This window comes from Sinohyriopsis cumingii, chromosome 4 (assembly GCF_028554795.1).
Source record: "Sinohyriopsis cumingii isolate HCF-2022 chromosome 4, ASM2855479v2, whole genome shotgun sequence".
Classification (NCBI taxonomy): domain Eukaryota; kingdom Metazoa; phylum Mollusca; class Bivalvia; order Unionida; family Unionidae; genus Sinohyriopsis; species Sinohyriopsis cumingii.
Genome location: NC_142964.1, coordinates 29,017,188 through 29,034,049, shown reverse-complemented (window position 1 = coordinate 29,034,049; position 16,862 = coordinate 29,017,188). Strand labels below are relative to the sequence as shown.

Sequence of the window (16,862 nt, the reverse complement as noted above, 5' to 3'; positions counted from 1 at the left end):
AGCATGCAAAATGATGTTCTCATCCCTCAAGGTGTGCTTTTGCACCTTCCCCATTATTACCTCAAGTACAGGTGGCCATTGACTAGTCCACAAAAAGCAACTATGACATGTATTCATTGACTGACAACCAGTTGGCTACATATGCAGTGTGGTCATCAGTCTGGTCTTACCATTGGTCTAAATCTAAAGATCAGACAATTTACACTGGTGTAGTACAGCACATATCCTGTTCTATGAACTTCAGAGAGTACATGTAGTACTATGTACTAGGACAATTACCCATTAAAGGGTGGTCCAAATAGGTAGACTATTGCAGTATCACAATTAATACTTAAAGAGTGGACCCTAAAATATCAATGCTAATAAATGTTACCTGTAGGAAAGGCCAACTGACAACCTATAAAAGCAAAATTACTTAAGCACGTTTCTATTAACTATGAAGTGGATACTATCACTAAATTATGCATAGAAAACCTACCTGTAAGTATCTGACTGCGGTAAATACTATACATCAATATAACTGAGTTTTCTATAGTACACACTATGTGTGCACATGAAAATGAACTGAAACATTATTATTGATACATTTAAACCAGATAATATAATATTAACTGTAAGGTAATGTTAACTGTAGGAATGGTCAAATGATGGTCTATACTAAGCAAGAGCTGAAGTAGTAACTAAAGTATTCCCAGGACTTTGTGCCACTCTCTGTATCAAGGGGAGATCACTCTAACTACCACCTATGTGGGCAGTTAACTCAATGCATTTTAGCCTGCGAGGGCTGGATTTGTGAGGCTGTAATGGTTCTAAGATATAATAATTTAATCAGATGACAATAAGCATCAAGTTTTAGCATAATGTTGTAACCATTTTAAAAGTTAACTCCTGTTTTTGCTTCAGTTTACTTTTGTTAATATATGCATTATTGGATTAAAATTGTCAAAAGTTATCAGTATTTACATTTTTGACCATGAGAATTTAAATACATAATTCACTAAAATGTGGTACTACAGTAAAACCTGTCATGAGCGACCTCTGCTATGAGCAACCACCTGTCATTTCCGACCACAATCGTAATGCATGGATCAATTTTACTATATAAACGCTCTGTTATGAACGACCACCTGCTGAACGTGACCAGCAACCGCAATTTCTTGGCAAAATATGCATTTTGACACTGCTATGAATGACCGCATCGCCCCCAAAAAAACAGATTGACACCACTGACCTTAACTTAATCCTTTGTAAACACTAGAGCTCGAGATAAATGTAGTATGCAAACAAAGTGCACATTAAATAACACTATAGTTGAACAACCATATATCAGGATAAACATGTCTAACCATCATTTAATCCTTTGTAACAAAGACTGCATAAATAGTAAAGATTGCTCTAATAAAGTATTTAAAAAGAATTTGTCTTGCTACAGTACCAGTTTTGTGAAATTTACAACTCCAGTGTACAGTGTCATTTGTAAACTGCAGTAAACCAGACTAAAGTACATGTCACTAACCTCCATTGTAGTGCCAAAGTCAAGTGAATAGCCAGTAAGAGTAACATCAAAGGGAGTAATGATGGATATACGCAGCCAATTTAGAGGTTTGTATTTTTTCTTTATCTTTATGAAAACTCACAAAACGCCGGTAGTCCTTATGTCCCAGTGAGAAATTGTTTGAAAGGGCTTCAGTGTAGGTTTGAGTATATCGTTTGTCTTTCCAGTTAATACATAATGCCTGGAGGGTAAATGAGCTCATTATCTTTAATATTAGTAAGTGAGAATCATTTCCGGATTTTTTTAAAATTATTTTTTATTTCTTTCGTTAGTGTTTCACCAAGCCACCATCTGTTTACCTGGGTGCAGATGGTCACAACCTTTGTTTATCGAGCTATAACGCTGTTGATTTAAACTTCGTCTCAGAATAAATGTATTGTTTCTTGATAAGTTAATTATGTCTTTTGGTTTCATTCATTGGTACATAATATATATTTATTCCACATTTCCCCAAAACCTGATCAAAACCGATAGTCTTTATAACGTCAACACTAACAACAATGGCAGAACCTCCGCTGAAAAAAAGAAAAATTTTAACACTGGAAGAAAGGATTAATGTCATTGAAAGAAATGAAAAAGGGGAGACTTAAGCGTCGGTAAAACGCAAGTTCAAAATGTAATCAAAGACAAGAAGTCCATTAGAAATGAATGGCAGAAAGGTGCACAAGCACAGAGGAAATGTGCCACAGCACGACAGACAGTTTACGGAGATCTGAACGAGCGAGTATGGGAGTGGTTTTGTGTTGCAAAGAGTAAAAACATACCAGTAAGTGGAAAGTTGATTCAGGAAAAGGCAATAATTGAGATACGTGTTCAGACCAAACAGCTGAGTAAAACATGTCAACAAAGATTTATAATGGATTTCTTAAAAAAAACAAGTGAATAAGTGTATAGAATAAGATATATACATCATATCAAACTGTTCATTTTTTGTACATATTAATGTGATGTTGAAATACAAATTTTATTTTTGTTGTTTGATAGATGTATATCTTTATTATATAAAGATATTTTAAGAGGAATGCATGCAATATTTAACAAGATTTATGAATAAAGGATATGATACATGTAGAGTGAGTATGGGTATTATTTATTTTTCAACAATGCTAACTACTGACCCTGAAAACCAGTCCATTTTCACACACCTCTTATGAGAGACCACCTGTCTTGAGAGACTGCTTTTGGTTGGCAGAAGAGGCAGTCTCTCATAACAGGTTTTACTGTAGTAACAAAGCAATAAAAATTGTGTTTGTTTTATTGCTTGCAGTTATAGCAACCTTGTTTATATCATGGTGTCCCTGCATGTACATTGAAGATTTTAACTTGCACTGAATGAAGTTCCACTGCACTAAACTAAATAATGTCTCAAAAGAAGTCAGAAATATTCTTTGAACTAATAATAATAATAATAATAATAATAATAATAATAATAATGCAGCTGTAGTTTGCTTTGACCTTAAATAAGTAATTGTTTATCCAGGTGAGGAAATCATGCTAATACTAAGTACTAAAGGCAACAAAAGGAATAAGGTTTGAGAACAAAGGGGTACATGCAGTGCCTTCAGACAAAGTATCCTGTTTAACTGGCCTGGATTTCTGTCATGAAACAAAAGACAAATCCACCAATTATAATCAAAAGAAGCCACTCCAACAACCAAGTTGTCAAAATCCAAGTGGAATGAAGAATGTACTGAAAATTATGAATTTTGTATTAAGCTGAAACATAAAACTCAAATGGATTGATGATTTATTAAACCTAGATTCAGATTTTTAACCTATGATCATTCTTTAATGAATATATGGTAGCTATGAGCTGGTTACATGTCTATATTTATAAACATTTATTAAACATTCGGCTTTTTGTATAGATTACATTACCTTGTAGGATTGCATATGTCACAGATAGGAAACGCAACTCATGAGTGCATGAAGTGAATAAAATAGCAATGGAAGAATAGCTCAAATGTGATCTTGAAGAATGAGATTTTGATATAAATGATAAATATAAAGCGAAACCTGCATCCAACAATTTTAAGAATAAACAAGGATGTAAGTGACACAAAACACAATACACATTGTGTAAGTACTGTCCATTATAGTACATACAGGTCTCTCTGTAAACTTTACACGGCACATGAATTACAGTCTTTATTTACCTTTATAATATTTGGACTTGGAGATATCAGAAAACATGAACATGTAAAAAAACATTAAAACAATTGTTGCAGTTTATAACAGTTTAATGACATGATATGAGAACAATAGCTGGTCTGTGCTGTGTGACTTGTGATGATCTTGCCAATTTTGCCTTGACATTTTGTGTATATAAGTGTTGGAACACTGAAATTATCAGATTTTTAAAGTGCATTCTAGTCTTGGGACACAAATGAATTTTTCCTGTCCCAAAACTTATCATCATCAGTTAAAAATCTAAAATAGCCATTATTCTAACATTACCTCCTCATCCAGAAAACTTTATCATCATTTACAGTATGTTTGAGTTAAAAGTCTAAAATAGCCATTATTCTAACATTACCGCCTCATCCAGAAAACTTCCTGAATGTGATCGAGATCGTCTAGTGCTGGCTCTTTGTTCTGCAGCTGCATCAAGTTTGCTTTGAAGCTCTGAGATTACATTGTCTTTGCCAAGGATGTCCTGTAATAAACATGGAGTTTACATTGCCAAGTATGTCTTGTAATAAATATGGAGATTATTTGCCAAGGATGTCCTGTAATAAACATGGAGATTACATTGCCAAGTATGTCTTGTAATAAATATGGAGATTATTTGCCAAGGATGTCCTGTAATAAACATGGAGATTACATTGCCAAAGGATGTCCTGTAATATAAAAATGGAGATTACATTGCCAAGGATGTCCTGTAATAAACATGGAGATTACATTGCCAAAGCATGTCCTGTAATATAAAAATGGAGATTACACTGCCAAGGATGTCCTGTAATAAACATGGAGTTTACATTGCTAAGGATGTCTTGTAATAAATATGGAGATTATTTTGCCATGGATGTCCTGTAATAAACATGGAGATTACATTGCCAAGGATGTCCTGTAATAAACATGGAGATTACATTGCCAAAAGATGTCCTGTAATAAATATGGAGATTATTTGCCAAGGATGTCCTGTAATAAACATGGAGATTACATTGCCAAAGGATGTCCTGTAATAAACATGGAAATCACATTGCCAAGTATGTCCTGTAATAAACATGGAGATTACATTGCCAAGTATGTCCTGCAATAAACATGGAGATTACATTGCCAAGTATGTCCTGTAATAAACACGGAGATTACATTGCCAAGTATGTCCTGTAATAAACATGGCATGACATTCAATTTTCTTGCAATCAAGCTCCAAGATTACATTTTCTATGGCAAGGATGTCTCAAATAAACATATTTCCTTTATACAGGTGAAATCTATTGTCAGATAAACATATTTCCTTTATACAGGAGAAATCTGTTGTATAAAGACACGTGTCCTTTTTACATAAGGATTCTGTCTTATATACATTGGTGTCACTTGTACAGAAGAACTGTGTTCTACATAGACAGCTCTTCTTTATACAGATGAATTCTGACTTACACAGAACTCTATCACATGGACCAGTGTCTTTTATATTATGACTTTTATGGGTATCCGTTAAAACAGAAGAAATACATCTTATACAGGCCAGTGTCCTTTATAAAGAAACATCAAAACGGATTATATATTGTTATGTATATTTAATTTATATTGTGAGCTTGACCTCTGTCAATGATTGAGCGTAAAGTTTTGTAATCTTGACTACAGAATTTAAGTTACAGTTCTGAGATTATTTACAAAACAGTGACATTTTTCCATTAAAAAACATTAGTTTCACATAACATTCAGTGGTCATAAGTCTGGTGACAGTCTGAATACAAAGTGGTTTTAGTAAACAATTATTCAGTCCTGTTTCATATCAGTATTTGATCAGAGTTTTTATCTGTGTTCAGATATAATATGTGAGTAATCATTTATTTAAATTATTCATTGGAATTACAAAGTTCTCACTGACTTTTTGGACTACGTAGGAATTAATTAAAAGACATTCTGGATTATATCATTGCGACATGTCAAGACTATTGGCACATCATCACATTCAATACTGGATTTCATTCAGAACATTTGATACTTTTGGACTTGTGATAGATTATTTTGGATTATATAGTATTTAATTCACAAAACGGGAAGTGTCTTTTGAATTTTCACTTTGTGCACAGTAATAGGAAAATAAATTGTTTGTTGAATTTTACAAAAGTTGTCGGTTTCATTTCTTTCTGTTACTTAGTTTAAGCATAGAGGATTAACAATATACATGAATAATCACTAGCAAAAGCTGACTGACTCTTCAATACATTTGGAGAATTTTTTTTTATAAATCCCCAATAATACAGTATTAGAAAGTAAGTTGAGTGCATAACTTGTAACCATCTATGAGAATTTAAAAAGTTCTATCACCCTATGATGAAGCCTGAGTACTTTTATACATGGCAAAAACAGACATTTGAGACAAAACAATTCTCATGTGCATGATAGGTATACAGGTGGTGTTTTATATAAATTCTATATGAAATATAAGTGAAGATTCCCAATGGTGTCCAATATAGACTGGTTTCCTCTGAATAAAAGCGTCTTTAAGGCTGTTTTTAGCACATTTTGGTGCATGCAAGTCATCTTATTTGTTCTTTGTCACTAACAGGGACAAATGTGGGTTAAAAAACAGTAATATCAATAACGTTACTCAAATTTTCAATGTAACATTGTTTGATCAATAAGTATATCTCCCATCCAGTTCCAAAACACTATCAGAAGTTACAAATGAACAAGTTGTCATAACCTTATTAAGTGTTCTTGGATGAGTGGTCCCATGACACAACATGCAACAGTATCACTCTCAGCCAGTAGTGTAACAATTCCACAGAGGTCCAACAAAGCCGCTAAAACTCAGGACAATCTAATTGCATTCAGAGTTTTATTACCCTGGTTCAGTACAGGACATTCCCTGAATGAGCTTTCTTGTTGGTATATATTGAAATATGAACATCAGTAACCTGAGAATGATATTTATGCTACCAATTTTCATGTATATGTGTCAAACAGATGGCATAAAAAGCAGTCCAGGAATATATACTTGTTCCTTTTGATAATCAGCAATTCTGCTCTGAAATCTCTGGGGAAACAAACACAGTTAGGAAACAGGGCCAAAATAGCTTTTCACAGAAAACTGTCGCCAAGCCAAAATTGAATGCCATTGAAGTTCCATAGTAACATGATGTATAACTTTGCTTACATTTGCAGCTGTCTCATGAATAAACACTCTAGGATATTTATTTTTGGTACATTAGCCATCTCCATGTTAAACTGTCAAAATGCATGAACCTATTTGATATCCCAAATCCCTCAATGCTCCCCTGTGACTTTTGTGTTAAAATCCATTTTCTAAGGTACCACAGACATAAAATTAGAGCTGTCACTTGCCACAGCACTAAAACCTCTTGTACCCTAAAACAAATACCACTGCTAACACTGGGGACTGCCATCACATAATGAAAAGATGGATTATGGGCAAACTGTCATTCAAGTAATTTTTCCAGCATTTGCCATAGATCAAGGTTACCATTACATAATCTGGCAGCGTAATGTATGTCATCAAAGATGATTAATGACATGGTGCAAAGTCCACCATACTGGCTGATTCAAGGTAAATAATCTCTGTTTCTCTCTAGTAACAAATCAATTAAAATTTGGATAGCAGGCTTAATGTAGTCACTGTAGAGAACCTGTGAGGTTCTAATATTTCATAAGAGTATATCCATCTTAAAGGCTTGACCACATTGATTCATGTAGGAATTATTACAGTATAAACCATACATGTTACATAAGTCTTTGAGAATTTTACAGCAAATGTGTGGGATAAAAAGCATACCATACACTGTACTCAAGCACTCATGTAGGAAATAGAGCACACCATACATTGTACTCAAGCACTCATGTGCGATATAGAGCACACCATACAGTGTACTCAAGTACTCATGTGGGACATAGAGCATACCCTACTGTACCAAGCTTTTTACTCCAGCACTCATGTGGGACATAGAGCATACCATACACTGTACACAAACACTAATGAAGGAGTTGGACAGAGCATATCATACCCTGTACTCAGGCAATCATGTATGACAGACAGAGCATACAATACTGTACCATACTCTGTACTCAATCACTCATGTAGGACATAGAGCATACCATATTGTACAATACACTATTCAATCACTCATGCAGGAAATAGAGCATACCATAGTGTACCATACATTGTACTCAATCACTCATGTAGGAAATAGAGCATACCATACACTGTACTCATTCATTCACGTGGGACATAGAACATACCATGCACTGTACTCAAGCAGCCTTGTGGGAAATAAAATCATCAGTGTTGCGTACAATTACTGCACATTCAGTGTACTATCAAGAGTTGGAAAATTAATTTATTACAGAAAAGAAACTAAAAAATATATAACTTCAAATGAACCAATAGTGGGTGCTTTTCTCTGTGTCAGCATCCATCTTTGATGATGTATGTTATACCCACCCACTCGACCTCATTCAATATGTTTACATGTTGGTAAATATGGCAATATAAAGTTATGCTTCATGAAACTCTATATTCATGTTTCATTATATGATTTAGAACAAAACTTTGATATTGAACTTGTTTCATAAAAGAAGACAAAAACTCATTTCAGCTGCAATATGCCAAAAAACTTTATAACACCATGTACAGTTCAACTTGTTGGTTTTCACTCTTTTCTATTACTTAGTTTAAGACCAAAGAGTTGTAACAGTATGAATGTGCCAGGTGTTCATGCTTGGACTCTACCTATCAAATCTGGTCTCATGGTAAACAGTTTGGGAATAAAGGTAAATTTGCTGATACTTTTATAATAATAAAAAAGAACATTATCAATAGCCATACAATATGGGAAAGATATCATCTGTACGTTTTCCGTGCCTACTGTTGCTAGAGGAGACACATCAGACAAAAGGTTGATAGAAACATTCCTACCAACACTGATCAGACATGGTTCTGCCATTCCAAAAAATATGCTGAAAATAGTTTCCCATATGGTTGCTATGGAAGCCAAACCATTGGGATGGAGCCACCAGACACAATTATCAATAGAATATGTCCTGACAACACATTTCAATCAAGAAGGATCAAAACTGGCACAGCCATTATAAAGAAGTTGAAAATAGAATTTCCACTCACATGCTCAAGTTTTGAGGGAGCATATTCTAAACAACATTACTACCAAGAATGATCAAAACTGGTTTAATTGCTTGAAAAAAGTTGAATATGTTTTATGTATGGTTGCTATGTGAGTCACACCACTGCTTGGAGAGCCACCATAGAAAGTAGTTTTGCAAACAACACTACCACCAAATCTGATAAAAAATGTTTTAGCTGTTCTGGAGAAGAAGATGAAAATAAGTTTTACACCCAGCTGTTACAGAAACCAACTTATCGCCAGAAGGGTCACCCTTGGTGCAGTCTTGATACATCCTGTCTTAACAAGCATTCCTACCCAGTCTAAGTCATTCCAGCAAAGAAGATGAAAAAAGTTTTTGACATGGCTGCTTACTTTTGTTACAAATTATTGTACTTGTGGTTTAAAACTTCTCAAAATGTGACAATAAAAAATGTAATGGAAAAAGGGAAAATTCATTCAATCTAGTAAGCACTTTCTATGGTAAAGTAAACATTATTTAAATGTTTAATTTGTATACTCTACAGTGCATAATTTATTTAGCAATATTAGTCCTTTCAAAGAACTTAATATGGTTTTATTTAAACATGATTTTACATATATATACATAAAACTGGGGGAAAAGAAATGTTTTAAATAAGACAGAGAGCAAAGCAGATATTTTGGAGACAGGCAAACCAAAACACACAAACACAAACTTATTGTCATCAATCCATACAAGAAACTGGGATTTTAAAAAATGACACAAATGTCGAAAATTCTGTGCAACTAGTTTTGCATTTATGTTTCGTCAGGCACAAAATGTTTTGAAAGACTAAAATCCTGACCATAATTTACCTTTAAATTATCCAGGATGACCAATTATATCAGGTTGTAATTCATATACTGAAAACCTATCCAAATTTATTGACAGTGTTTTACAACCTTTAATGAAATCACTTCCTTCATACATTAAAAATGCTACTGACTTCATTAAAAAGCTGAAGTCTATTCCACAGCTATCTGATAACTCAATCCTGGTATCATTAGATGTAACATCACTATATACCAACATTCTGCATGCAGATGGTATTGAAGCAAGCAAGTATTTTCTTGATAACAATTAGAAATAACAGCACACTATCAAGTGAAGATATTTGTAAAATAATAAAACTTATCATGAAAAATAATTATTTTCAATTTAATAATACAAATTACATCTAAATAATGGGTATAGCAATGGAAAGTCCTATGGCTCCTTCATATGCTTCCCTTTTCATGGGTAAATTAGTAAAAGATTTTCTTCAAAAGGAAAAATGTAATCCATCTCTTTGGTTCAGATTTTTATATGACATATTTATGATCTGGAACCATTCAACTGCAAAAATGTATTGGTCGCCTAAATCATTTTCACCCGACAATTAAATTTACTTATACTGCATCAAGTACGCATGTTTCATTTTTAGATGTAAATGTAATAAAAAATATTGATAACACCATCTCTACAAATATTCATATCAAGGAAACTAATATCCACCAATAAGTGTAATATTCTTCATGTCATCATAGGTCATGTAAAAATGGTATACCATATAGTCAGGCCGAAAGATACCGACGCATTATTTCAGATGATTGTCATCTACAAAATTTGTTGAACAAATTACAAACATATTTCCAAAATAGAAATTAATCTACACATATAATTGATTCTGCTCTGAACAAAGCCCGTAATCTTACTCAACATGAGGCTTTAAACACAGCAGAATGTAAAATATAGAAAAATATAATTCCTTTCACAATACAATATAATCATTCATTACCTAATATAGGTCATATAATTAATAAATATTTAGTCTCCTGAATTTATAAATAAAACAGCGTAAAATCACTTTATAAAAAGAAACTAATTCTCGTTTATAGAAGACCCAAGAATTTGCAAGATTTTCTAATTACAACTAAACAGACAGAAAATAAAAAAAGATAATTTTTGTGATCTAAATGTAACACACCGGTGCTCTCAATGTGCAAACATAAGAGAAAGTACTTCTTTCAGTAGCGCTAATACAAAAGAAGCATTTTCTCTATGTTATAACACTAACTGCATATCAACTGATGTGATTTATCTGATAACCTGTAAAAAGTGTAGCATGCAATATGTTGGACAAACTTTAACAAGTTTCCATAAGAATGAATAATCATCGCTTTCATATAAAAATTATAGAGATTCTCAATTTTCCTTTAATATTTCAACACACTTTGATAATCACTCTCTACTCGATTTTTCTTTCATGCCTATAGAAATTGTGCATGGTGACATGAATAGACTCATAAAAGGGACTTACTGGTTTCATAAGTTAGATATTTTGTATCCTAATGGCCTTAATGCCAAAGCACTATATAAAATTGTATATTTTCTTTAAAATTGATATACTGTATATCCTTTATAACAATATAATTATAAGTATGACTGTTTGTCTCTATTTTATTCTATTGTTTTCCATAAAAGAAAGAAAGATCAGCAGATGGAGTGCAGTTCATATACATTTTTTTGAAGAGAAAGAGAGAAGGAAAGCAACAGAGAAAGCAAGAGATAGGGACCTTTTTCAACGCTAATACTCGACTTCGTAGCTCAGCTTCTGTCTTCTTGGAAATCTCATATCGTCCACTCATTTCTGAGTACAACTGTCAAGTAAATAGTACATATACATTATTACCTCACTGCATTTTCATCATAAAAGTTGTGTAATCAGTAACTATAAAATAAACAGAAAAAGTACTTGTACAAGACATTCTGGACATGGTATAAGGAAATTTTTACGCTAAGACATAATGCATATCATAAGAATGATACCCCATGTAAATTATATAATCCATTTACATACACAATACAATAACAATTGTGTGTCCATTATTTATGGCCAATAAATTTAATGACAAATCAATATTATAAGGGGATCAGTTTTTTTTATGGCAAAATTCTTTAAAATCTCTTGTATTGCCAGTATAAAATTTACAGAAAAAGGGTGTCTTTTAGCAAGATAGAGAATGTTTTTGATCCAAATACAATGTTCTTATGGTTCTTCTTGCCCTAAAGCTAAGTACCTCAATCTTGGGTTGACCTGACCCACACAACCTCTGAGTGAGGCTGGAGTAGACAAATACATGAACATGTATGTCTAGCATTTATCTGTCATGTCTTTCTGTTCTGAGATCAACTCGGGTTGCTAGGGCAAGAACACCCACGGACAATCAACAATCAATGAGAACAACATTCTTGGTATTTGGGCCAAATCACAGAACAGGTTGCCAAATGAAAGAAAACAAAAGTATGTAATCATAACCTCCCTCTTTTCCTGCTTTCTGTGATATTTCTTTTGCCCAAGATTTAATTCCCTTGCCTTGATTCATTTATTGCTGACATAATGCAAAATTAAGGGAATGTAAATGCATTATTACTAAATGAGTATTTTGTATTACCTGTTGTAAGGATTTTGTCTCCATGCTGTATGCATCTTCCTGATTTTTCATAACTGAAACAAATGGATGAAATATTTGTGTGAGTTTTATAATTGTGGGCGAATTTCTTCATTCAATGCTGCAAGTCAAGCTGAGAAGACATTTGGTTAAAATTTTTAGTCTCTATAAAAGTACCACTCAGCAGGCAATTAACATTTCAGAATTGAGTTCTTAAAAACTTGCATTTTGAAACCTAGGCACTGTGAACAGGAATTTATAATCCTCTATTTCCCCTACCAATCCCCATTATTGCATTTCATTAAAGTGTAACAAATAACATAATACTGATTTGGACTTATGATTCATGAAAATAAATTCCCAAAATATCAGTAAAATTCAACTAGAATAAAATACCCTAAAAGATTAAAAATAAGTGTCACAGCTTATATTATTCATTAATAATTTTTCTGTGGCTTATTTTTGTGAATTGCTTACTTCTGTTGTGGTAATGTTTTGAGGTAATTACTTCCATGTGCCTTAATCAAACTAGAGCTAGTAGTGATGGTTGCATTGCAAAAGTCTCTACACTGTAATTTGCTTGCCTTAACACAAGAACTTTGGCTGGAAAAGCCAAGTTTGGAAATGCACTTTTGGGCCAGAGCTCTTCTAAATGATTGTGTGGAATAATAGAAATCCAGCTCAATGGATACAACACCTTTGGCTGGCATGCATGCACTATTTCTAATAATGCTAAGCTACAGAAAGCCAAGTTAGGAGGATGTGCATATCAGATGCCATTATGGTCTCATCCATATAAGGCTGCATTCCAAATCTGACTGAAATACAACAATACTTTGTCAAGTGATGCCAAAGTCAGGAAGACAGTAATGAGGTGACACAACTCATGTAAACGAGGTCATGGACAGCTGGAATTTACTGAGTCGTCAATTGGAAGTCATGCCAAATTTTAGTTGAAATCCCGCAAATTTTGGTCAAGTTGTGCTTTGGAAACCAGATTCAGGAGAACACACAATATTCCATGTAGTGTTGAGTATGAAGGTGCAGTCTTACTGATGAAAACTTTCCCTGGATATCCAAGAATGTTATAAACCCCATGCCTGGAAAAAGACTGCTGTCATGAACTGTATCTGGTGATTTTCTCGACAGCTGCCAGAGGCTTAATGACATTTAGTTCTTCTAATGTATAGCCAGATCACACAGAACCTGGCTGAATGTGCATGCCAGCCTAATGCCTGCACTATACCTGGAATCAAACTGATGCCTTGTCTTTCTCAATGGATCCATCAATGAGATAGAACTAATGACTATTTTCTGATGGTGTAAAAGCAGCAACCTGGCCCCCGTTTCACTACAGGACTCAAAATTTCTCTTTAACATATTTTGCATTAACTACATGTAGCTTATATTCCAGTCCATGTCAATGTTCTTAGTGACAGTGAAAAGGCTGTAAAAATCACTTTTAGTTTTAAAATATTGCACATGCAAACATTTTATTCCTGAAAAATGAACTGAGGAAATCCTTAAAACTGTCTCAGCAATAAGGCAAAACTTCTTTAATACAATTCAACATTCAATATGCTGAATATCTGGTGAAAAAAATTAATCATTTTGTGATGTTTTGTACAACTGGGGACAGGTCTGAGATGAAACCAGGTTGAATAATCATGACTGAACCGTCCAATTGAAATTGGAAAGAATTTGTGTTAACTGATAGGGCATACAGCTAACACGATGATGACAGGTCTATCAGAAAATATACGGTAGCTTCAATGGAGCCAAAGACAGGGGTTATAACTGAGGAGAATTGAACCATCTCATGACCCATTTGGAAAACATGGTGCCTGAGTGAACTATACCTTGAAAGAATGTACTTGGACAAGTCAGATGGGTCATTGTTGCTACCAATATATTCTCTCCCTTGGTGACTGAAAATGTCAAAAATCAGGATGTCTTAGCCCTTGATAGTGAAGAGTGCTAACTTCACCTCAAAGATCCAAAGGAGGAAGGTAGAAAAATGAGGAATAGTTGCTAGAATTGGTGTCAATTCCTTGTTTAAACACCAGTCAACAAAGACAAAACTTTCACTCCTATGCCTTTAATGCTGAGGGTCTTCTAGCTAATGAATTTCTCTCCATGATTAATGGCCTTCACTCTTGCTCAAGCAAGGCTCCCCTGACCAGAGCTAGGTGTGGTGTGGTCATTATTATCTTCCTGGGAATGTGTTACCACAAAGCAAAGTAGATGATTTATGCTGGATTTGTCCCACTGGCTTATTGATGGAGCACTGATAACCCTGGGCATGTAGGTCTGGGAATGGTTGTTGTTGTTGTTGTTGCTGTGGGTTTAATGACATTTTTCAAAACATGATAGGCTATACATGGTTGCCAGTATAAATGGTGGAGGAAGAACCCTGGAAAACTCCGGACAGAACCACCACCCAACGAGAAATTACTGGCAAGCTTTCTCACATATACACATTGACCAAATCTGAGACTAGAATCCACGCAGACAGAGGAAAGATGGCAGTGATCCATAATGGAGAGTGCTTTAGACCATTTGGCCAATTGGGCCCTGGTCTGGGAATAGAGATGAAGGGGATAAGTTTGCAATTCCACCTTATCACCAAGAGGTCTACCATCAGACAGACCTAATGAGTGCAAACCTGATCAAAGACAGATGGATGGAAAGATCACTCTGTGCAGAAGTTGACCTATCCTTGAAAATGAAATAGCCAAGAAAGTGAGCTTATCCTGGATATTGTGGACTGAGATATGGTACTGTGCATACCAGTTGAGGAATTTCCATACCATGAGATGATGGAGCATTGAGAATGGCCTTCATCTCCAAGAAGTTGAAATGAAGGACCATCTCCATTTGTTCCTAACTATCATGTAACAGAGCAGAAAGTAGGCCCTCCCCCCACCTAACAAGCAAGCATCTGTGCATATCACAAATCTTTGGTTGGGGAGCTTTCACGGGTATACCTGCTGTGAACCACTCCCTGTCGTGCCACTGGCAGATCTTAATCAAGAGCACTGCATAAAGATCTAGTTGACCATAGCACGGGCACTACTAAATCAAGAGTGCCACTGTCAAGGAGACAGCTAAGATGGAGCAAGTATACTAACCCATTGAAAGGTAAGAGGAGTTGAAGAAACATAAGTTTTGACAGAGATCAACTCTGAGAATCTGATGATCCAAGAAATGTGCTTGGAGGTCAATCAAACAAAGTTGAGATGAGTCAGGAATAAGTGAAGATCCTTACAATGTTGATTTTTGGGGATGTGAAATTATGCATCTGTCAAGTCAAGGCTAATTGCATAGTCATTTCATTTTAATGAAACCAGAAAGACCATGTTTCCACTTCTATTCTTGGAGAAGCATTGATCTGGCTCTGGTCTATGACCAGTTGCATGCTGGCATTTGGCACTAGATAGAGCCTGGACTAATTGCTTAAGTAGTTTGGTCTGCAAACTTTCTCATCCAACTGCTTGGAGTGAAGTTGCAAAATTTCCTCCGGTAAAATGTCCACCTTTGTGGGTTTTTCAAGATGTCCATCATGGAAGATGATGACATGGGAGGTAAGGGAGATCCAGATCCCTTATGAAATGATTTCCAAATTTTCTCAGGGAAGAGGTCAACTCAAGTCTACAGAAACAAATCTGGAGGAAACTTAAAGGGTGTCAATAGGTTGTAGGGACAGAGAACATAGGGTACAGTGATGCTTAGGAGATGAAAAAGTAGGCTTCTTCTCTCTTACTCCTGACATTCTGTGACTATGGATCCTATGGCTGCCTGGAATCCATTGGTTACATAAGGACTCTTGTTGCTGTGGCATGTTCTTTTCTTTTTGCCAATGATTATACCCACATTGAAACTGCAGCTGATGAGGCCAATAGGTGGAAAGGACAGGCAAGGAGAAATGAAGGGGTAACTCCTACAATGCCAGCTTCCTGTTTTCCTGAATGGGCCAAAAGGAAGTTTAAGTGAGGGAAAGGGAAAGTGGAAATAGGCACTTTGTCTCACTAAGTCCAAACTGGATGAGCATTGGCCATCTTGTGGTGTGCTGCTCTGTTAATAACCCGGCTGTGCAACATGATGATTCATGTGCATGGTCACTATTGACTTTGTCCACCTTTGTTTTCATCTTCCTCAGCAATGTAGACCAAGACCTTGATCTTGATCTTATAGGCCAGGTCACTGCTTGTGGAGAACGGTTTTCAATCGTACCTTAAAAATAAACTATGTCCATTCCATTACTGGATCAGAGGGTGCTAGCAAAATAAGATTGTCACCATCTTCAGCAAAGGGGTTATCCTCATTTTGTATAGTTTGGTACATCCCCAGAAGTTATTATGCAACATCATCTCCATGTATAATGTGGTACCAGCCAGGTGGGTAAACCATCAAACTGTATGCAATGCAATAAGAGGCTCTGACAGTGTTGTTCAGTAGTGGACAGCTAGGCTACTGGCAATGTTTTTAAAACCAGGATGGATAACTCTATGGCTAGCAAAGTGTGAAAGGCCAGAATGGACAGC

At 35.0% G+C, this 16,862-nt stretch overlaps 1 protein-coding gene across 3 annotated transcripts in view; it reads right to left on the bottom strand.

Moving 5' to 3' along the window:
• LOC149800866 (centlein-like) overlaps positions 1-16,862 on the bottom strand; it is a 233,089-nt gene that overhangs the window by 82,914 nt on the left and 133,313 nt on the right. For all 3 annotated transcript variants that reach the window (XM_089954882.1, XM_089954881.1, XM_089954883.1), the window contains exons 11-13: positions 12,322-12,374; positions 11,443-11,526; positions 4,092-4,211 (exon numbers count right to left, since the gene is read on the bottom strand). In XM_089954882.1, the coding sequence (XP_089811008.1) occupies positions 4,092-4,211; positions 11,443-11,526; positions 12,322-12,374 (257 nt within the window). The remainder of the gene's footprint in view (positions 1-4,091; positions 4,212-11,442; positions 11,527-12,321; positions 12,375-16,862) is intronic.